The sequence below is a fragment of the Phragmites australis genome, chromosome 9 (genome assembly GCF_958298935.1).
Source record: "Phragmites australis chromosome 9, lpPhrAust1.1, whole genome shotgun sequence".
Taxonomy (NCBI): Eukaryota; Viridiplantae; Streptophyta; class Magnoliopsida; order Poales; family Poaceae; genus Phragmites; species Phragmites australis.
Window position 1 is genome coordinate 25,374,825 of NC_084929.1, and position 22,760 is coordinate 25,397,584.

At 53.3% G+C, this 22,760-nt stretch overlaps 1 protein-coding gene across 2 annotated transcripts; it reads right to left on the minus strand.

Moving 5' to 3' along the window:
* Nucleotides 1-18,804: 18,804 nt before the first annotated feature.
* LOC133928887 (probably inactive leucine-rich repeat receptor-like protein kinase At5g48380) lies at nucleotides 18,805-22,301 on the minus strand. Of its 2 annotated transcripts, XM_062375398.1 has the most exons (4): nucleotides 22,163-22,300; nucleotides 21,332-21,371; nucleotides 20,380-21,263; nucleotides 18,805-20,268 (listed from the first exon to the last, which is right to left on the minus strand). In XM_062375398.1, the coding sequence occupies exons 3-4, from the start codon at nucleotides 21,199-21,201 to the stop codon at nucleotides 19,270-19,272; spliced, it is 1,821 nt and encodes a 606-aa protein (XP_062231382.1). In that variant the 5' UTR covers nucleotides 21,202-21,263; nucleotides 21,332-21,371; nucleotides 22,163-22,300; the 3' UTR covers nucleotides 18,805-19,269. The 2 variants fall into 2 exon arrangements, with proteins under 2 accessions (XP_062231382.1, XP_062231381.1); XM_062375397.1 differs by lacking the exon at nucleotides 21,332-21,371 and having other exon boundaries at nucleotides 22,163-22,301.
* Between the last annotated feature and the right edge of the window lie 459 nt (nucleotides 22,302-22,760).

Consider the following 22,760-nt stretch of genomic DNA (forward strand, 5'->3'; position numbering starts at 1 on the left):
ACTCGAGTTCCCCGATGACCCGGGAAGTACAAGTTCCAGGAGAGGGTGCTCGAGGCCATGAACAGTGGTCCCCGAGTACCCGAGTTCCCCGATGACCCGAGCCGTCACAGTTTCGGGAGAGGGCGCTTGGGGCCATGAACAGTGGTCCCCGAGCATCCGAGTTCCCCGAGGACCAAAAAAGGCATATCCGGGAGAGAGTGCTCGGGGTCATGAACAGTAGTTCCCCGAGGACCTGGGAAGTCCTTCGCCGGTGATCCCCACAGGGGCTCAGCGGTGAGGTGTCAATTGGTGAGAGGCCCGACGCTGCATTTAAGAGGGCGCGTGGCCTATCACTTCCAACCACTCCCCCACGCCTGCTGTCAGCCCTTGCCACTCCCTGGCAGGGAGGCGTGGGAACATTTAATGCGGCGGGTCCCATCGCGCGTCATCTGGCGCGCCTCGGGATAACGTCGCAGGGCTCGAGGCATATCGCCTGCCACTCTGCTATGTCAGGCTCGCTCTGGCCGGGCGGGCACGTGGGGTTGCTCGGTGGCTGCCCGGTGGGCCCTCCCCGCTGCCCCTGCTGAAAAGCGGGATGATGACGACAGGACCGGACGGGGCGCGTTTTCAACCCCCCGTAACATCAAACTGCAGCCCATGCTGGTTGCTTTCTATTTATGGTGCCTTGGAACTCGCACCATCCTTTCTGGGCATGCCAAGTCCCCCCCCCCCCCCCGATGGTATAAAAGGAGGTGGCACGTCCCGACGGCAAGACAGAGGTCCAGAAGACAACGGCTTCTTCAAGACCGAGACAAGCTGACAAAGAACAAGAAGTATGAAGCTCTAGACTTAGACAAAAACCCTTGTAATACAAGAGATCCTCAGAGAGGCATTTCCAGAGCATTTATAGCATACACACAGGAGTAGGGTATTATGCTCTATGCGGCCCGAACCTGTCTAAAATCCCCTGAGCATTTATTTCCTCCTGCATCCGATCATCCAACCCACCTGCGTCTCATTTACTCCCATTTATTTCACGTACGAGGTAGATCCAGAATCATCCCCCCCGGCCGAATCTCAAAGGGGATCCCTCCGGATCCCCGCTTGTGGAGTTCATCTTCCGACAGCTGGCGCGCCAGGTAGGGGGGTTGCATCCCTGAGTCCGCTTTGTCTTCTGCAGAAAAGATGGCAGGTGGACATCGTCTCCAACGCACCAGCTCCAACTCCAGTGAAGAAGTGGAGTCCATCGCTCAGGAGGCCCCAGTTTCTGCTGCTCCTCAGCAGCAGCAGCAGCGGTCCGCCCGTACGGCGCTCCCCTCCCATGGGGACAACGGCGCTGGCCCGAGCAGGGCTGCCGCCGTCGTCGTAGGCGGGCCGCCTAACCCTCAGCAAGCGGCAGGCGCCATTGCCGCGAGATCCATATCTGGACAGCGCCGGGCACCGTTACGGCGCAGGCTCGCCTTCGATGATACCAGCCCTGGGAGTGCGTTGCTTGCGGCGCAAGCACTCCTCAGGCACCCACCTGTCCAGGCAGCGGGGGAAGCCCCAGAAGGCCGCTGGCTTCAGGAGGTGGCCGCCCTGGTGGGCACAGCTCACCGGCAAGTGCTGGCCGAAAGCTCCCGTGCCACCTCCCACCGCAGCGCAAATAAGGTCAGTCCATCCTAAGGTGGCGGCAAAACCGGCCGGGGGGCCTCCAGGCGGAGTGCCGCCCCCCTGGCCACAACTAGAGCTTAGGACCTCCGTTTACACCTAAATGAGTGAAGGGCCGTCGAAGATGCGAGCGTTACCCTTAAGCGCCACCCGGAGTCTCAGCACGAGGCTGAGGCAGAGGACCAGGCCTCCTCTATGCCGGCCCGTGACCGCCGGGGTTCCCCAGCACGCCGGCGTTCGCCCCCAAGGGCGCTGCTCGTGCCGCGAGATACGGCACAGGCTGCCGCGCATTCACCAACGAGCTCCGTCGGGTCAACTGGCCCACAAAGTTCTAGCCAGAACTACCAGAGAAGTATGATGGGTCCATCGACCTCATCGAGTTCCTCGAGATCTACACCACCGCCGTCCAAGCGACGGGCGGCAGTGAAAAGGTTATGGCCATTTACTTCCATGTAGCCTTGAGGGGTTCTGCCCATTCCTGGCTTATGAACTTACCCCCGGGATCTATTAGTTCCTGGGATGATCTCTGCCACCAGTTCGTGGCCAACTTTCAGGGCAGCTTCACACGCCCCGGCTTGGAGTGCGACCTCCATGCCGTGAAGCAACAAGAGGGGGAGACGCTGAGGCACTTCATACAGCGCTTCCGCCAGGTCCACAACACCATCCCGCGGATAACCCCCCATGCCATTATAGTCGCATTCCGGCAAGGCATCCGCGACGAGTGGATGCTCGAAAAGCTAGGTACGCATGAGGTCGAAACCACCGCGGAGCTCTTCGCGTTGGCCGACAAGTGCGCAAAGGCGGTGGAGGCTCAGGCGTGGAATGTCCCGCGCCCTGAGCAACCCGCTGCCGACCAACCAGGTTCTTCCCACTTTGACATGCGGGAAAAGAAAAGGAGAAGAAGGCGCGATGCTGCCCCTGTCGTATCGGCAGAGGGCCCTGACCGCAGGTCGGCACACCGGGCGGCTGCCGATAGAAGGCCCGCTCCCGCGAAGCCCGAGCCAGGAAAGTGGTGCGAGATCCACCAAACTGACTTGCACGACCTCACAGAGTGCCGATCGGTTAAAGGACTCATCGAGCAGCGCTCGAAGGAGTGCGAGGAGCGCCGCAGGGGCGGCGACAACGGAGCCGCCCTCGAAAATCAAGAACTCGGGTTCCAAGAGCCCGAGCACACCATCGCCTTCATCGATGGAGGCGCGTACACGCCCTCCTCTCGTCGTTGCGTCAAGACCATGCGGCATGAGGTGTGCTCGGCTACCCCGAGCACTGCGGCCGCAAGGCCTCTGAGGTGGCCGGAGACCCCGATCACGTTCAGTCTGGCCAAGGCCTCTGGTAGTGTCCTCCACCATCTGCAATGTGAAGGTCAGTAGAGTGCTGATCGATGGGGGTGCAGGCCTAAACCTCCTGTCCCAGGAGGCCTTCAAGAAGCTGTAGGTGCCTTCCAGGCGCCTAAAGTCGTCACTCCCCTTCTACGGGGTGACACCGGGGCACACTCTGCCCCTCGGGCAGGTCGAGCTGCTCATCACATTCTGGAGTCGGGACAATTTCCGGATGGAGAACGTCATCTTCGATGTCACGGAAGTCCCTCTCCCCTACAACACCATACTCGGGCGCCTGACGCTCGCCTAATTCATGGTGGTCACGCACTATGCCTACCTCACGGTTAAGATGCTGGGCCCCGCAAGCCCCATCTCCGTGCCCGCTGAGACCGGCAGTGCCGCCTCTTGCGCCGAGCAGCTCTACTCGGCCTTGGTCTCTGCTCGGGCCGAGGTCGAAGGACACCTAGGGGGCCCGGGACCCTCTTCATCCAAATCCCGACTCGCCACCGACGCCTCCATCCCCACGAAGACTCGTCCCAGGTCGTCCGGATCGGCGGTGACCTGGGCAACAAATAGGAAAGTGCGCTCGTCACCTTCCTCCGAGCTAACGTCGACGTGTTTGCATGGCAACCGTCCGATATGCCCGAGATCCCTAGGGAGGTGATCGAGCACCACATTGCTGTGCGACCAGACGTACGGCCGGTGAGGCAGAAGGTCCGGCTTCATCCGAGAGCAGGTTAGCAAGCTCCTCGACACCGGCTTCATCTGAGAGGTCCTCCACCCAGAGTGGCTGGCAAACCCAGTCATCGTCCCGAAGGCCAACGGAAAGCTTCGCTTGTGTGTCGACTACACCAACTTAAACAAGGCTTCTCTGAAAGATCCTTTTTCTTTACCCCACATAGATCAAATTGTAGATTCCACTGCGGGATGCGATCTTTTGTGTTTTTTAGATGCAAATTCGGGTTATCACCAAATCCGCATGGCCAAACAGGACAGGGAAAAAACCTCTTTTACTACCCAGGTGGGGACCTACTGTTATGTCTCAATGCCTTTTGGTTTGCGCAACGCTGGGTCATCTTTCCAGTGGGCCGTGCACATTACCCTTGATTCCCAGGTTGGCTGTAACGTCAAAGCCTACATCGACGATCTCGTGGTCAAATCCCGAGACCGTGCCACCCTACTGGAGGAATTAGCCGAGACCTTCAATAGTCTCCGCACTACCCGCCTGAAGCTCAACCCAGAGAAGTGCGTCTTCGGGGTACCCGCGGGCAAGCTCCTCGGTTTCTTCGTTTCTAACCGAGGAATCGAGGCCAATCTAGAGAAGATTCGGGCCATCGAACAGATGCGACCCCCGGCTCGACTCAAGGAGGTCCAACGTCTCGCTAGCTGCATGGCGGCCCTGGGGTGCTTTATCTCCAAGCTCGGGGAGTGATGGCTCCCTCTCTTCAAACTCCTGAAGAAGACCGGTCACTTTGACTGGACACCAGAGGCCGAGCAGGCCTTCCAAGACTTGAAGATGTATCTCACCTCACCACCCGTACTGGTGGCCCCCTCCGAGGGCGACCCTTTATTGCTCTACGTCTCGGCCACTCCTCAGGTCGTGAGCATGGTACTGGTGGTGGAGCGTGACGAGTGCTCGGGGCAAGGTGCTGGGTCCGAGCTCCCGGCCGCCCCCGAGCAGCCTTCAGTTCTCGGGACTCCTCCCGAGCAGGGAGTCGAGCCCGAGACATTGGCTCCTCACGAGCAGGGAGTCGAGCCCGAGAGCACGGCTCCTTCCGACCAGGGAATTGAGCCCGAGAGCCCGGTCGGCCCTGACCACTGTGCCGAGCTCGGGGTCTGTAACATGCCCTCGGGCGAGGCCCTAGTCTGGGCCCGCCGTATCCAACGACCGGTGTACTTCGTTAGTGAAGTCCTCCGAGATGCCAAGACAAGGTATCCCCAAGCCCAGAAGATGCTCTATGCCGTACTCGTCGCTTCCAGGAAGCTGCGCCACTACTTCCAGGCGCACAAGGTCTCGGTGGTAACCACATATCCACTGGGGCCGATCCTTCGGAACCGAGAAGGCACTAGGCGTATCGTCAAGTGGGCAGTGGAGCTGGCGGAGTTCGATCTGCACTTCATCAGCCGCCAGGCGATCAAGAGCCAAGCTCTGTCAAACTTCGTGGTGGAGTGGACACCGGTCCCCGAGATCGAGAATGAAGAGATTTCCGCGTACCCCGGGCAAGATGGGCCCAGTGTTGGTGATATGCCCTAGAGGCGATCGAGTTTGCGGATTGGATCTGCTAATGGACTTTAATGTTGATTAAAGGACCATTAGGGTTTAGAGTCATAATGGGCTTTAATGTTGATTAAAGGCCCATTAGCGTGCTCTATATAAGAATAGGCAGGGGCCAAGGCGCATTGAGTTTTTTTCCGAGAAAAGAAACAGATCTTGCCACCAAAAACCCTGGCCACCTCCTATTCCCGAACTCCCTTCGAAACCCTAGCCGGGCGCGTGGTGCTAGCACACCGGCGCACGGCGATTCCATCCTTGTACGTGTGGATACCGTAGAGGCGCTGCTACTATTGTGGTGCTGATCTACTCGGGACGTGCTAGGGGTACTCGGGACGTGCTCGGGGTGCTCGGGACGTGCTCGGGGTGCTCGGGACGTGCTCGGGGGTGCTCGGGTTGTGCTCAGGAGTACTCAGGATGTACTCACGAGTACTCGGAAGGTGCTCGGGACATGCTCGGGACGAGGTTGACGATCGACTACTTGACGCGCACGACGTTGGATTGGTCTGCTCCAACTCTTCTTCCGCTGCACTGCTCGTCAAGTGGTAACGATTCATGATCCCCTACTCGCATGGCTTCTTGGTTGAATGCGGTAGAGAAAATTTATTTTGTGCTAGCGTAGCCTACCCATTTACCTAACACCCAGGTACTGAGTCATGCACTTTGACGGCTCCCTCACGCTGAAAGGCGCGAGGGCTGGAGTGGTGCTCACCTCCCCAACAGGTAAAGTACTCCAGTACGTCGTGCAGTTGCATTTCCGAGCAACCAACAACCTGGCGGAGTATGAGGGCCTCATCGCTGGCCTCCGAGCAGCGGTGGGCCTCGGGATTCAACGCCTGCTGGTTAAGGGAGACTCCCAGCTAGTGGTCAACCAAGTATCCAAGGAATACCAGTGCACTGATCCTCAGATGGCGGCGTACGTGGAAGAAGTTAGGAGGCTGGAGAGGCACTTTGACGGCCTGGAGATGTGGTACATACCTCATCGTGACAACTATCTGGCCGATGACCTCTCCCGCCTGGCCTCTGCCCGGGTGTTCGTCCCAGCCGGAGCCTTTGAAGAAAGGCTCACACGGCCATCCGTCCTGCCTGCCGACCAGGACGAAGGGGAACCCTCGAGCCTAGTTGAGGGGACCCAGGCAACACCCTCAGTGGGAGGTCCTGTCAGGGTGCTGTCGCCCGGTGAGTGCGCTGCGCTTGCCGGTGGTTCTCAAGATGCCTCGTGGATCGATGAGATCTGAGGGTACTTGAAAGAAAACATCCTTCCCGGGGATGATGCCTCTGCGGAGAGGATTGCACGGCAATCCAAACGCTATGCCATAGTAGATGGGGATCTCTACTGGCGCGGCACGGATGGTGTCCTCCTAAAATGCATCACCCGAGCAGAAAGGCAGTGAGCTTCTCACTGAGATCCACGAGGGTGAGTGCGGTGGCCATGCATCGTTCCGCACGCTGGTCGAGAAGGCCTTTCGGCAAGGCTTCTACTGGCCTACAGCTCTCCAGGACACTTCCGAGTTGGTTCGGCGCTGCAGGGCGTGCCAGTTCTACGCAAAGCAGATTCACCAGCCAGCTCAAGCTCTCCATACCATCCCCCTGTCATGGCCCTTCGCAGTCTGGGGGCTGGACATCTTGGGTCCATTCCCCCCAGCAATCGGGGGCTATGAGTACTTCTACGTCGCCATCGACAAGTACACCAAGTGGCCGGAGGCAGTCCCAGTTATCAAGGTTACCAAGAACACGGTGTTTCAATTCATCCGTAGTATCACAAGTCGCTTCGGCGTCCCGAACAGAATCATCACCGACAATGGCACCCAGTTCACAAGTGCCCTGTTCGGGGACTACTGCGAGGACCTCGGCATCAAGCTCTGCTTTGCCTCTGTCGCTCATCCTCGGAGTAATGGGCAAGTCAAGCATGCAAATGCCGAGATACTGAAGGGGCTCAAAACCCGGACCTACGACGTGCTCGCAAAGCACGAGAAAGGGTGGATCGATGAGCTGCCTGCTATGTTATGAGCCAACTGGACCACGCCAAGCCGCGCCACCAGGGACACTCCGTTCTTCCTCGTGTACAGCGCCGAGGCGGTCCTCCCCTCCGAGCTCACTCTCGTCTCCCCTCGGGTGAATGCCTACTCCGAAGGCGATCAGGAACAGCGAAGACACGACGACGTCGATCACTTGGAGGAGCGCCAGTGATGGGCCACCGTCCGAGCGGCCAGATACCAGCAAGGCCTGCGGCGCTATCATCAGCGTCACATCCGGGCCCAGTCACTCGAGGTTGGGGATCTAGTTCCCCGACGAGCTCAAACGTGCGAAGGAAAAAATAAACTCTCCCCTATGTGGGAAGGCCTCTTCATCGTGACCGGTGTCCGGCGACAAGGCTCGTTTCGGCTAGCCACAGAAGACGGGCAGCCGCTCCCAAACGCGTGGAATATCGAGCATCTGTGCAAATTTTATCCATAAGACGGCAAGTTTGTGCTCGGGCCAACCAGGCCAGGGGTCCCCCCTGCCCAAATTGGCTGGGGGCTGCCACCAACCAAGTAAGTTACCACTTCTGTACAAATTTTCAATATACACTCTTATTTCGAGTTTTCTCTTTGGAATCCATATGTTTAATCTGTTTGGTGAGGTGCTCGATTTGTGCGAGAAAGCATGCTCTCTCATTTTTCCCGTTGATAAAAACGGATCCCGGTCGGTATGCGCATAGGCAGTAGCTGCTGACTTAAGTCTGTTGTGGTAGGCTGTGGTGCCCGGTTGCATGGCAGTACCCCGAGCACTATCAAGCCTCTGGAGTTATTGCGTAATCCTACCGCTTGAGAAAAGAGTGGTCGGGACCGCCTAGACCCCAGGGGTGGGCTGTCGGTGCTCGGTCTGGTCAGTGCTACCCTGGGTACCACCAAACCATTGGACCTCTTGGTTATGCCTCTGTCTGTACACTTCACCGGTCCGGGTATTCGAGAGGTCTCGGGACAAAAATGAGAGCAGTCTATAATGAGTACCGCACTAACAGAGTGCACCAAGCAAAGAGTCTTTTCCTATTTCTTAAGTTTACAGATCAATGATCAAGAACAAAGCAGCCCGACCGCAAGGGCCTCAGAGCCCAGGGCGCTGCTCGAACCTACGGGGTCCTCGAGTAATCCTACCACTCGAGCATGAGTGGTCGGGACCGTCTAGCCCCTGGTTCTCTCACCTGCTTTCCAGTGCTCGGGCGCTCTGTACGAGGGAACCAAAGTTCCCGGACGCCCCGAGCTCGAGGCATCTACCCCCTCATGGATCGGTCGGCCGGAAGACTGACAGCTGTCCAGTGAGTAACTAAAGTTATATGAATTTCTTTTCATACATATAAAATAAACTATTGTTCCCGAGTCATCCTCGGGACTCTCGCATTCTAATCTATTCGGCGAGATGGTCTCCTTGCTCACAAAACCCTGCCCACGTGTTCGCTTTTCCGGAACGACAAAAACAGACAGTAGTCGGTGTACCATACAGGCGGCGATGGCTGACCGAGGTCCTTTATGGTGGCCGTGGTGTTCGGCCGGCTTGGCAGTACCCCGGGCACTACCGAGTCTCTGGGGTTCTCAGGTAATCCTACCGCTTGAGCAAAGAGTGGTCGGGACCGCCTAGACCCCAGGGGCGGGCTGTCGGTGCTAGGTTTGGTCAGTCCTACCTCGGACACCACCAAACTGTGGGGACTCTTGGTCATGTTTCCGCCCGCACGTGTCTCTGGTGTACTTGTTTGAGAGGTCGCAGAGTTCACTGGTCGTGGCGTGCTCCGTGCTGGATAGACTTATCTCCCGAGCAAGGAAGTTCGTGTCTGTGTCTCTTGACTTAGCAGCTGCGGTCTCGCGAGGGCTCGGGGGCTGGACACTCGGGTGGTCCCACTACTTGTACGATGAGTGGTCGGGGCAACTTAACTCTTGGGGGAAGAAGGCTGGGCTCGTTCCGGCCAGTACCTCTCAAGACATCAAGCAAAAAGCAAACAATATAAAGACAAGCACAATGGAGTTTCGATCCCAAAGAAAGGCTTCTATTATATTTCAAAGGAACCGTTCTGGAGGGGATCACTCCCATATTTACAACATTCCAAAAACAAAAAATCTAACTATCCGCAAGCTACGGCGGAGGTGAAGACACGTAGCTGCTGCCGTCGCTGCTCGGTTCCGGCTCAAGCTCCCGCATAAAACACGCCGCCACTTCGGCGGCGACATCGCGGACGGCTTCCCGGGCGGTGGCTTCCTCGGCCTCGACCATGCCCTGCCGGACCGGCTCCAGCGGGAAGACGGGGTCTCGGCTGCGATAGCAGGCGAGAATGTGCTCGGCCACTGCTTGGGCTAGAGCACGCCCCTCCCGGGACACCAGCTCCTGCACAGCATTTGGAAGAGCCTCGAGGCGCTGGGCGATCTCCGTAAAGCCGAGGGCGAGGTGGCCGATCATCTCCTTGTCCAGCCCCTACTTGCCCACGTGCACGTGCCCGAGCCCGGCTGCCTTCATGGAGCTCCGTGCCTGCTGGAGGATGTCTCGCATCATCAGCTTCACGATTAGTCCACTCGGCAATGACGGTCTCGAGCTCATCCTTTGCGCTCTTCAGCAGGTCCTCGAGGCTGGAGCTGTCAGCTGGGCTGGTCGGGACGCCCCTCGCGGACTGGTTCTCGGCTTGGGCTCGCTGCACCTGCTCAGCCTGGGCCTCGACGACCCGCTCTCGGGCGGCCAGGTCGGCCTCCCGCTTGGCGGCCAGCTCCTCCCGGACGGTGAGAGCCGACGATGCCGAGGCAGCATCCGCCTCGCGCGCGTGATCTGCTCCTCCCGTGCATCAAGGGCCACCGCCGTTATCTCGACGTCGGTCTCGCGTACCGTGACCTCCTCCTCCCAGCAGAGGACTTCGGCGTGGCCACGCTCGAGCTCATCGTTCTAGCGGGCCAAGTTCGCCTGAGCAGACCGCACGACCTCCTCCCTTTTGCCAGCCGCCTCTTCCCGGGACAACAGCTGCCGCTCCTGAGCAAGTAGCTCTGCGGCCCGCCTCTGAGATGCCTGGTCGCGCTCGGTCGCGAGCCGCTCCATGCGGCTGGCCTTCTCCTGCACGGCGACGGCCTCGTCGCGTGTCTCCTCCAGCGCTTCCCACTCCTCGGCCACCTCGCGCATTGACTTCTCGTAAGACGCACGGGCCGAGGTGATACGGGTCTCCAAAAGTTTCCCAACCTCTTCCAGCCGCCCCCTCTCTTCAACCAGGGCAGCATGCTCTTTGTCGAGCTAGGCCCGCTCCGCCGCGACGGCCACTCCAAGCTACCCGATGACCTCCCGGGCGCTTCCCAGCACCTCCGGGAGGGGTTCCGGGGCCTGGCCAGAAGGTGGCCGGGGGTTGGGTCTCCTCCGAGCCCTCTCTGCAGAGGGGCTCAGGGTCCCTGACGGCTGCCACGCTGGCGTCGCCCTCGTCGCGACCACCTCTCTCGCGGCCACTCGCTCCGTCCTCGGAGGGCTCGGGGCAGGCTCAGTCGGTGCTTGCTGCCCGGGACCGGCCGATGCCCTCAGCTCGGGGCTGGCTTGCGCCCTCAACTTCGGGCCCGCTGGAACGCTCGGCTCTGGAACAGGTGCGCTCGGCCCCAGTGCAAGGGCTGGCCTCGGCTCCCCCGGTTGCCTTTGGCCTCCTGCGGGGTCCTTGGGCGGCCTAAAAACAAATAATGTTAGTAGCAAGCAAAAATCTGAGCAGTCGTGCTCGAGACAGAAAGGGAGCTTACGTGGTCTTCGGCCCGCGGTACCGCCACCAAGACTCCAGAATCCGGAAGTCAGGGCCCTGCGGCTTCAGTCTGGGTTCCGCCTTCCTCCTCTTCGGGGGAGGGCTCTGGCCCTCGAGCCGTTGCGGGCCAGCCTCAGCGGCCGCCCCGGAGCTTTTCCCCGACGGCTGGTCGGTCCGGCCGCCAGCCGTTGCACCGCTAGCCAGGCCCTGGCCCTCGGGCTGCTGCACCCTAGACTTGGCCTCCATCCCAGACTTCGCTCCCGAAGATTGACCGCCTCGGCCGTTGTCGTGGAGGTGACGGCGACGATGATGAAGACGGCTGAGGGACGTATGCCTAGGGACGCTTCCCCTTGTCTCCTCGGGCCACCGGCCTGCTGCCTTCGACGGTGGCGCCATGCTCCCCGTCGTCATCCACCCTGGGGATTTGTATGGTCCCGGGGTTCCGGCGCCCAGGACGTTCCACCAACCCTTGGGCGTCGAACTCCGGCATAGACGCTTGCAGTGCCGCCGGGCTCAGGTCCACGCAGAGCACCAGCTCCTCTCAGGGCAGGACCGCCCGGGCGAGGTCATCGACGTCAGTCACCACCTTCAACAGGGTCGCCAGCGCCCCCTTGTCAAGGTCCCAGTCCGGGCTGATGTGGGTCCTCGTGATGTCGCCCAAGCCGGTGTACATCCAGGCACCGCGGGCACGCTCCCGCAAGGGGGCCAAACGGCGGCGCAGGTAGTCGGCGACCACCATTAGCGAAGTCAGCCCCGCCCGGCGCAGGTCATCGATGCGGTTCAGCACCGGGTGCAAGCGCTCATCCTCTGTGGGGGCTGCCTCCCAGGTCGGCCTGTGGGGTTCCGCCAGCGTTTGGGCAGCGTGAGGCGGTCATGGGGGCTGACGTCGACGTAGACCCAATCCCAGCCCCAGTCCTCCCATTTGCTGTGCAGCACTTGCGGGATGTAGAGTTCGCCGAGCCCATCCCGCAGGCGAAGGTTGCAGCAGCCGACCACCTCCACCCCGTCGGATCCTTTCCTCTTCCCGGCTGCTCGGAGTACGAAGAAGTGCCAGAATAGAGCGATTGACAGCGGGCTGAGGAGGGCGAGAGATGCTCGAAGATCTCGCAGAAATGCGCGAAGATCGCTAGAATCACCACCGAGTTCAGGCTCAGGTGCGCCAGCTGGATGCCGAATGTGTCTAGCACTTGGAGGAAGAAAGTCGAAAATGGCGGCACCAGCCCGGTGGCGACGAAGGACACGAAGACGATGATCCGCTCCGACCAGCGCGTGGAGGGCGGAAAGTTCGCCGGCGTCACCACCGATGCCTCCCGCTGGCCGGAGGGCACCATCAGCTTGCGGACTTTCTCCACCCCCTCCTCATTCACAATGCGGGACTTCGGCAGAACACTGTCGGAGCTCGACGTGTCCCGGCGATTGCTTCCTGCCCTCGGCATCTTTTGGGGGTAGGGAGTGTGCTGGAAGGGTTGAGAAAGAGGGTGCGCCGCAGGCTGAGGAGGGCGAGAGCTCTCGGTGCGCAAGGAAGAAGAAGAAGACAGAAGTGGCGATCGCAAGAATGGCGTGAGGGGCAACGGTTCGCTCCCCCTCCCTTTTTATATTCTGGGGATTTCAAACGGCACTTTCCGCGGTGCACTCTGCGAAGCGCATTCCCTTCGATTGGCGCGGTTGCCAGGTGAATCCCCTCGATCGACGTAGTTGCCAGGCGAATCCCCTCGATCGGCGTGGTTGCCAGGCGAATCCCCTCGATCCGCGTGGTTCCCACACGCGCCTCCCGCCTCGTTATCACTCTCCTCGGAAGTCAGAAGGACACGCGTCCTTTCGGTTCCTTGCTTGGGCCGTACCAAAAGCCTGGGCCGGAAAGACTGCCAAGACAACAAGATTCTAGCGCCTGAGAATAGGCCACGTGGCATCAATGCTGGGATCGGCCTCGAAGGAATAAGGGCCCCATCTGCAGTCTCTGGGCCATCGCTTACCAATGGGCCCGGGGGCTACTGTCGATAACATGGGAACCAGGGGTCCCCGAGTACCGAGGCCAGGACAGCAGAGTGCCACGTGGCGCCCTCCCTCGGGGATTATCTACCCAGGATCTAAGAAGACCAAGTTTCGGGAGGGGGCGCTCGGGGCCATGAATAGTGGTCCCCGAGTACCCGAGTTCCCCGATGACCCGAGAAGTACAAGTTCCGAGAGAGGGCGCTCGGGGCCATGAACAGTGGTCTCCGAGTACCTGAGTTCCCCGATGACCTGGGAAGTACAAGTTCCGAGAGAGGGTGCTCGGGGCCATGAACAGTGGTCCCTGAGTACCCGAGTTCCCCGATGACCCGAGCAGTCACAGTTCCAGGATAGGGCGCTCGGGGCCATGAACAGTGGTCCCCGAGCACCCGAGTTCCCTGAGGACCAAGAAAAGGCATATCCGGGAGAGAGTGCTCGGGGCCATAAACAATAGTTCCCCGAGCACTCATAGTTCCCCGAGGACCTGGGAAGTCCTTCGCCGGTGGTCCCCACAGGGGCTCAGCGGTGAGGTGTCAATTGGTGAGAGGCCCGATGCTGCATTTAAGAGGGCGCGTGGCCTGTCACTTCCAACTACTCCCCCCACGCCTGCTGTCAGCCCCTGCCACTCCCTGGCAGGGAGGCGTGGGAACATTTAATGCGGTGGGTCCCATCGCGCGTCATCCGACGCGCCTCGGGATTACGTCGCAGGGCTCGAGGCATATCACCTACCGCTCTGCTATGTCAGGCTCGCTCTGGCTGGGCGGGCACGCGGGGTTGCTCGGTGGCTGCTCGGTGGGCCCTCCCCGCTGCCCCCACTGAAAAGTAGGATGATGACGACAAGACCGAACGGGGCGCGTTTTCAACCCCCGTAACATCAAACTGCAGCCCATTCTGGTTGCTTTCCATTTATGGCGCCTTGGAACTCGCGCCATCCTTTCTGGGCATGCCAAGTATCCCCCCCCCCCGACGGTATAAAAGGAGGCGGCGCGTCCCGACAGCAAGATAGAGGTTCAAAAGACAACGACTTCTTCAAGATCGAGACAAGCTAACGAAGAACAAGAAGTACAAAGCTCTAGACTTAGACAAAAACCTTTGTAATACAAGAGATCCTCAAAGAGGCATTTTCAGAGCATTTATAGCATACACACAGGAGTAGGGTATTACGCTCCGTGCGGCCCGAACCTGTCTAAAATCCCCTGAGCATTTATTTCCTCCTGCATCCGATCATCTAACCCACCTACGTCTCATTTACTCCCATTTGTTTCATGTACGAGGTAGATTCAGAATCATCCCCCCGGCCGAATCTCAAAGGGGGTCCCTTCGGATCCCCACTTGTGGAGTTCATCCTCCGATAGCATGCATTCCTCATCCTCAGCACCAGAACGTGACACATGATGCTCCAAAGCCGGGCATGCCTCTCGCGAGTGTGCCAGAACGTGTTCATCACGTGCACTAGATGAGCGCCTGCTGTGGGAGGCACGGAACGGGTCCATGGCTGGTAGGTCATACCCCCTCCAACACAGGGCACAACCACCTAGACCACGTATAGCAGACAAGAAGCAGGATCCTCTCGTCCTCATGTAAGTCCCAGAAAGGGATCCAATCCCTTCGTGTTGATGAACCGGTTGCCTCCCCAACAAACTTGCTCCACCTACGTATGCATCTAGTACACCTCTTTGGTCAATATAAGATGAGGATCATGTCAGTAATATAAAGTTTTAACCAATAAAAATCGTTATAAGTACCACATCACTTATCACAACATGAAGAAGTTAGGCATGATCCTCGGAGAAGGGTCTGGGGGCTGACTCTACAAGTCCGCTAAGTAAGGTGGCATGCATGTGCGGATGGTACCACGAAAGGTACTCTTATAAATCCTTACAATGCAAGCAAGTTAAGAAGGAGACCAAGGAGAAGAAGCAGATGATGAACCTCTCCAACAAGACCTTCAACATCTACACCAAACCTAACTATAAGAACAAGACCAAAAGTAACCACTACAAGCTCAAGAAGAAGTAAAATAATAAGGTGGTTGCACATATGGTTAAGAGAAAGGACCGGGGATGGAACCACCCATTTGGGTGCCCAAGGAAGTCATCACCAACATGAAGGGACCCTAATCGGTTTGGGTTCCAAACAAGACTTGAAGCCCGAGGCGGTCATGGGGATTTGGTGACTTGGCTTACAATATGAAGTAAAGATTCAAGCAAAGAAGCTAAATGTACAAGATTGAGCGCATTAATGAAGATCATAATCATCATATACCCAAATTCTCATTCAAAGGTAAACAAAGCAACTATATGATAAATTGATGAACTCATTTGCCTTGTTTAGGATTGCATGCTCTCAATTCAATTTATTGCAATATCTAGTATAGATTTTTTATATGGTAGGTTGCTTGTGTTTCTCTCTTTCTTATGAGCAACCGACATAGTTTATTAGTAGTAGGTTTCTTACATGGCACTAGTTCTACAATTGACATCATTTATGTGTCATGAACCAATATATAGGGTACCATCCCTATTGTTATCAATAACAAATACATAAATCTCTCAAGTATTCAACACTTTATGCACACATCTAGGGGGAGCATATCCTATGGGTTGTGATTTTGAGACTAACATATGTTGCAAGTGATATATTTTGTAGTCTCATGGAGCAATTAACACGTCTCCGGAGGTATGCAATGCTTCAAGGCTTCAATTGGTATCATTGTCCATTCACTTGTTCATTAAGCTACTTCCATGCATAATATGGGTTAAACTTCCATCTTGACATATTATCTAGTTATGCATATGTCTCTCTCTTATCATACGTATGCACACATATAGGGGGAGTTTAAATCATATTATGTGAGTTTCATGAATTGTGATCCGTGTGCTATTAGTACCATATTTTTTAAATTGTATCCCTACAAGTGGTATCCCTTCAATTGGTATCATTTCATTGGATCATGATTTTTGAAGCTCTCTCCTATGTGCTCTAACACTTTTCCTCGAGTTCAACATGTGTTTGTAGTCATTTTTGAGATTGTTGACAAAGGAAGAGAAGTTTGACGACCAAAGCAAGAGACATGCCTAGTGGAGAACAAGATATCAAAGTTGACAAAGGGGGACTCATCTACATTTGGTATCAAAAGAATGCAATGGAGAAGCTCTTGCATGAGTTGATCAAGGGAAATAGTGGCAATGGAGAAATGAGAAGCTACAACAAAAGGAATTTGCACTTGTCGAAGCATTATGTCCAGGGGATGTTAGCTCACCAACGAAATACACGGCCCAGCCAATCAAGCGAGCTCCGTTGAGAGGCCACCCGAGAAGGCCCAAAATATGTGATCTCAGCCAGAATCGTTCAGTTTTAGGCCGGTTCCCAACGAATACAACCCAGACTTCACCATGGTGGGCTAAGGCAGAGCCTGGGCAACGACCCAGGGTCGTTGGGCCCTGGCTCCACCTCTGAGAACAAGCATTCTTGCAAGAGACAGAGACCTGGGGGCGGCGGTGGCGGGCGACACGAAACACTCATCACTGGAGGCAGGGACCTCGCCTGCACAAACCTTACTTGGTTACACTGTGTGAAGCGTGGGGATGGGTGATGGATTTTTCACTTCCACAACTTTCCTTGCATCGCCGAGCCCCACAGATCAAAGTTTTGGTTCCAACTTGTCGTACAGGGATGGAATGGTCCATCATGGTTTCATCTCATGAATTTTAGTGGGATAACACCATTCCTCATGCTTACACTAACCATATTCTTGTGAGGAATGAGACGGTGATGGATCAACCAATTCTGTTCATCAAACAAAACATGCGGATTAGAAATGAAATGGTGATGGATTACCTCGTTCCTCAAACAATACATCCTATAATACTTATTGGTTGCAAGGACGGCCCTGGAGGGGGAGGGGGGCAAGAGAGGCGGCCGCCCTGGCCCCCAAAACCAAGGTCCCCCCTCCCATATAGGTATACCGTATGTATATATACTACTTATGCATAGAGAAGTCGATGAGATCTCTTTCTCTCATACAATCTTGATCCGCCTCCTACGTCGCCTCCCTAGTTTTCAAATGCTAATGTATTTTTTTAAGTTGATTCAGTGCTTTTATAGTTTTGCACTAGTTTTCAACCGCTAATGTATTTCTTTTTTTTCAAATTTTAGCACGTTCTTGATATCATGTCTTCTCGAAAGCTTGCATCTGACCGCGAAAAAAGGGAAAAAATAAGAGTAGATGAGTTGATAGAATCACATAAGGGAGCCATTGATAATTTTTTAAGAGTAATACGGGTAGTTCAATGAACCTAAATGAGTTGGGTGTAGAGCCATCATTTCTAGTAAAGTGTCGTGCTCTTAGGAAGAAACGATTTGATGAAACTGATTACAATGAAGAAATTCTATAAGCTGAGAAGGTTTTTGAAGTTAATTACTTTTTGGTGATGGTTGATATGGCAAACACTTCATTGAAAAATTGATTTGAAGAAATCCAAGCATTTAAAAGTATATTTGAGTTTTTAGTGAGCTTGACAATCTTGAAGTCATTTAATGCTATTGAACTGGAAGATTGTTGCACTAAATTTGCAAACATTTTGTCTCTAGTTGGTTCATATGATGTTGAGTTAAATAATCTAATATTTGAGTTAAGTGTTATGCAATTGATTTTGCCATATAGGATTAGCTAATGTCTTCTGTAGAGATTTTTGAGTATGTCAGACAAACAGATTGTTATCCTAATGTTTTTATTACTTATCAAATCTTATTTATTGTGCTTATGATTATGGCATCGGTTGAAAGAAACAATTTAAAGTTGAAATTGTTTAAGATGATCTCTAGAAAGTGTTTGAGGCGAGTGTTATTTTTTGAAATACTTTAAGTGTTTATCGTAAACATTTTTTAATACACCAAATATTATATTTATAATTTATATATTAATGAATTTTTGATGTTTTAATTTAATGGAACCCATTTTTCGTCTCTCATCGGACCACCAAAATCTCACAACCGGCCTTGATTGGTTGTAGTGCTCCGTGCTCCAAACCATCCAAAAAAAGTACTGCTCCCAATTTTATTTTAGCTTCTTTTTTGCTTTACCGGGTAAAATCCATAAAAACGTTGAGAATTCAGTTGAATTTCATTAGATCTGCTCTCCTCGTTCATGCGTGAATGACTCCGATGATATCTTCGGCGGCAAATTTTCCCATTCCATGCGACGGGATAAAAACAGTAATTATAGCGTAGGAGAAGTGGCAGCGGAAGTGTATGGCGATTTTGTGGCAATGTGTTATGTGCGGGCCAATTAGTGAGTTATTTCTTACTACTTCTTCCGTTATTTTTGGCAAAAAATCACGTGAAGATATACCTACTGATAAGGTAGCATATGCAAGTTTTGTTTTTTTGTCATTAGGTCGATCCATAACTCACTGAGTTAATCTAAAATGTACTTCCATCATGCTAAATAGGGATGCAAATAAATTAAAAAGTGACAAAAAAAATACTCATTTGGGACCCACTTGCATTCATAGAATCCTAGTAGCATCACCTCCACTTCCCTGAAAACCTCTGAAAAACCTGGGGGGAAATACAGTCTAGGCCCTCAACTTTCACAAGATTCCTGAAGTCATATTACCATCAAGATGCTATTTACAATGCATCTGTCTGTGATTTTTTTTTCTGACCAGTCCTGAAACTTCCTGATGCACCAATTCAATGGTCAGAGTCAAAACATTTGACTGTCGTGCACACAAGACAAGGCTTTTTAGACCAGAGAGCAGTTCCGAGTGGCAAAAGTGCTTCTTCACAAAATACTGACCTTTGCTTCCCAAGAGAGGCAGCAGGAAACAGTAAAACACTGACTAGAACAGGCACATGACAACAAGTTGAAACTCAAGTATATGGACTGATCACCAGGATATGTTGGCTAAAGAATCTATCCAACATAAGATGCCATTTCAGACATACATTCGCATGTTTAGATTCTCTAAATATCTGGTAAAAACTATTACAAAGAAGGGCAATGTGAAATGTCTTACCAGGAGCTACTGCATAATGGCTGCAAAACCCCATGGCACAAGGGTAAAAGCTTACAGGTAACAACTACCTCATCACCAAATTGGTTGTACGAAAAATATCCTTGCTGCTACTAGCACCTCCCAAGGGTAGCAAACTACAAGTCAAGAACTATACAGCGGATGCAGTATATACTGCTACTAATTAGTACATAATACTGCTACTAATGGGTATATCTAAAGCCACTTGACTCATTTGAGCATGGTAATGCCCATGGAGGGAAACAGAAAAGCCTGAATCACCATCTGTTTGTCTTCTGCAATATGGATTCACAATTACTGGGCAACAATGAGTTCGTCCAGGGTTTCTCCATTAGTGTTCAGAGGTGGCAGCACCAAGTCATCATAGGCTGTGAAATGGTACCTTTCCCCAATGGCTCTAAGGAGCTGGTAAACCTCGAACATTGTTGGTCTTTCCTTTGGAGTGGAGAATGTGCAGGAACACGCGAGTTTCAGAAACTGCATGAGCTCACCATCATTGTCCTTCCCTATCAGCGACTTATCGATAGCGTTTTGGAGAAGCGTGTTGTTTGACAGATAATTGATCCATTCTACTAGACTCCCCTTGAAATTCTCTGGAGCAGTGGAAACGTGAGTAGGCTTCTCACCAGTGATAAGCTCAAGAAGAACCACGCCAAAGCTGTAGACGTCACCCTTCGGTGTGGCCATCAGAGTGCGTGCATACTCCGGTGCCACATAACCAAGGTCTCCAAATTCCCCATTGACAAAGGTGCTGAGATGGGTGTCTATTGGATTCATAAGCCTAGCAAGTCCAAAGTCTGATATCTTTGGCTCATAGTCCTCATCCAAGAGGATGCATTTGGAGCTAATGTTACGGTGAAGAATTCGAGGATTGCAGGTGTGGTGGAGGTATGCAAGCCCTTTTGCTGCACCAATACCGATTCTTAACCTCAGAGGCCAGTCCATCTTACTATCTCTACCTTCTTCTTGGTTTAACTGATCATAGAGTGAACCTTTGGGCATGTGCTTGTACACCAACAATCTCTCCTCCTTTGCAATGCAAAATCCCAGGAGAGGAACCAAGTTGTGGTACCTTACCTGGCCAAGTGTCTTCATCTCCGATGTGAACTGCGATTCAGAATGCTGTGAATGCAGTAGCCTTTTGACAGCTAGGAAAGAACCATCAGGTAGCACTGCCTTGTACATAGTTCCTGTTCTCCCAGTACCTATGACATTTTCTTTGCTAAATTGTTTGGTGGCCTTCATAAGATCACTTAGTTTCATCTTCGAAACTGGATTCTCAAACATAGAGACCTGGATAACAGAAAGAGTTATGTCAGCAAGACTTTTCAGCGAAGAAGTCTACTTGAAATTGCCATTCATGCCAAAGAGAAGAAGAAAATTAGTGACAATTAAGTAGCTTACCTTGATGATTTTTGTTCCTTTGATACTCTTTGCCCACTTATTTTCATCCTCATCCTTCGCCTTCTTCTTGGCTGGCAGTTTCCGCAGACAAAAGAACACAACTATTACACCAATTACGATCACAACTACCACGCCAACAACAGCTCCAATGATTATAGCAGTGCTCTTGCTCTTTGCTGAAGCTTGGCAATCATCTAATGGAGTCCCACAGAGTCCTTGATTACCAGCAAAGTTTGATGCCGGGTATTTAGTACCTAGTGAATATGGAATAGGCCCTGATAGTCGGTTGTCTGCGACATTGAATGATGTCAACCGAGTAAATAAAGTGAACTGCCCCGGAATCGGACCACTCAATTGGTTATGTTGGAGATTGAGTGTGTTTAGGTATGTCATGTTATAGATAAGTTCTGGGATTTCGCCTGAAAAACCATTATAGGATAGGTCCAGAGATGTCACAAATGGCACTTGCCGGGAGATGTCTGGAGGGATGGGCCCTGAAAAGTTGTTAATTGACAGATCCAGCCCAGTCATACTGGTACAATTCTGAAGACCTCGAGGGAATGGACCCTGAAGGCCAAGGTTGCTGAGGTGCAAAGAAAGAACTCGGTTCTCATCCGGGTGCCAGCACTCCACACCGGTAAATCGGCATATGTAACCCGCAGTGGAATTGTCAAAAATCCATGAGGATTTGAGTATACCATTAGGATCAACCACTGAGTTCTGCACAGCTTTCAAGCACTGGACATCATTTTCAGAAGCCCAACATGCTGAACTTAATAACAAAAGAAGAAGAACCCTCACAGGAACAAACTGATCTGTCATCGAGCACTTGGGTAAAGTAGTCCCCACCTCTCCTTGACACCACTTCACAATTCAAGCTTGACCTACACAGAATCATAATCCAAGTTACAAAATTGGAGACACACATACTACTTGGTGACAACAACCATACCAGGAACTGAAAGTTGCATGCTATTTCTATCTTCCACTACCTGAAATGCAAAATTCGATTCGGTCGTGGTATGGAAAACGTCAAAGAATATGAACCGCACACAGGCAACATCAATAGAGAACTGATCCCCACTGGCCCACTATAGGCAAACAAATAACACCAGTTGACAAAACGACGACCCTCTGTAAAGATTGGCTAGAAAGAATAAGTGCAACTGGATGCATGGCAAGCAAGGAACTCCGAACATTCATCTAATGGAAGTAGATCATGAACCAGTCGCCAATTCTGATATAAAAACAATCGAAAGGAAGTACTTGTTTAATATTCTGATTTCTCATACCCAACACAAACGGCTCTAACCGCAAAAAGGCACCCTACATTTCAGGAAGAAAAAAAAAATCTAAGAAAAAATCTTTGCAAAAGAGGGCACCATCCAAACACATCCTCCCATCTTTCTCTCTAATTTCACACCCAGGACAAAGTCGTTCTTTAACAAAAAACACCTCTTGTCCTTGACAAACCCTTACTCCTGGAGGCACAAACCCACAGCAACAACATGCACAGGATTCCTCTCCCAAAATTCCACCACATGCACAGGATTCCTCTCCCAAAATTCCACCACAGTACTTTTCTTGCAAATTGATCGTTTTTCTTACTGCAACTTACAGCTCCAGGAACTGCTCCTCTCAACTCCAAGAACCCTCCACCAGACCAGAGCATCCAAAGATCATACCAAACCAGGGCAAACTTGCAAGAACAGCAATAACCAGAAAAAAAAAAAGTAGTACAAACAAACGGATGAGAGAAGGAGGGAGTTCGTGGATAGCTCACCGAGAGCTGCTTCTTGCCGTGGCAGGAACCGCGGAACCGGATGGGCCCGGGGGGAGCGCAAGCGAGGCGACGAGAGGAGATGAAGCAGCTGCGGGGAAGGGAAGAGGAGTAGAGCAGGACCGGTCCGGCGGTCTGTAATCAGAAAGCGAGCCGAGAGTTTTCAAAGCGTGTGGGGGCCCGCTGGGCCCCGCCGGAGGTGGTGGTGTGCTGACTACTGAGTGGAGAGAGGCGGGGTTCCGGTCAAGTCTCCCAGTCGACCCGCTAGCTCTGCTTTCTCTCTGGATGGCCGGGGACGGACGGACGGAGGCGCAGCGACGGCCTGCAGGGCGGTGGGAATTTTTCCGTGGTCTGTCCATGTACGACCAGCGGTTCCGTCGTTTTACCACCTCTAGATAGAACGGAGGGTGGATTTATTTCGCCCCAAAAATACGGTTTTTTTGGACCGTTAGATACGAGATGGACGATTCAGATGGAAGAGAATAAGCGGGCTACCAAATGTTAGCCCACTAAAACGGTGGAGCATTGGAGGTGTGTCATTCCAAAGGATTCACGTGATTTATCTATTGTGCTATCTCTATGCGGTGTTTTTTTAATAATT

Coding starts and splice junctions, on each gene's coding strand:
- LOC133928887 (XM_062375397.1), bottom strand. CDS start 21,201: ATGACAGATCAGTTTGTTCCTGTGAGGGTTCTTCTTCTTTTGTTATTA. Junction 20,269..20,379: donor AAGGAACAAAAATCATCAAG/GTAAGCTACTTA, acceptor TCTGTTATCCAG/GTCTCTATGTTTGAGAATCC.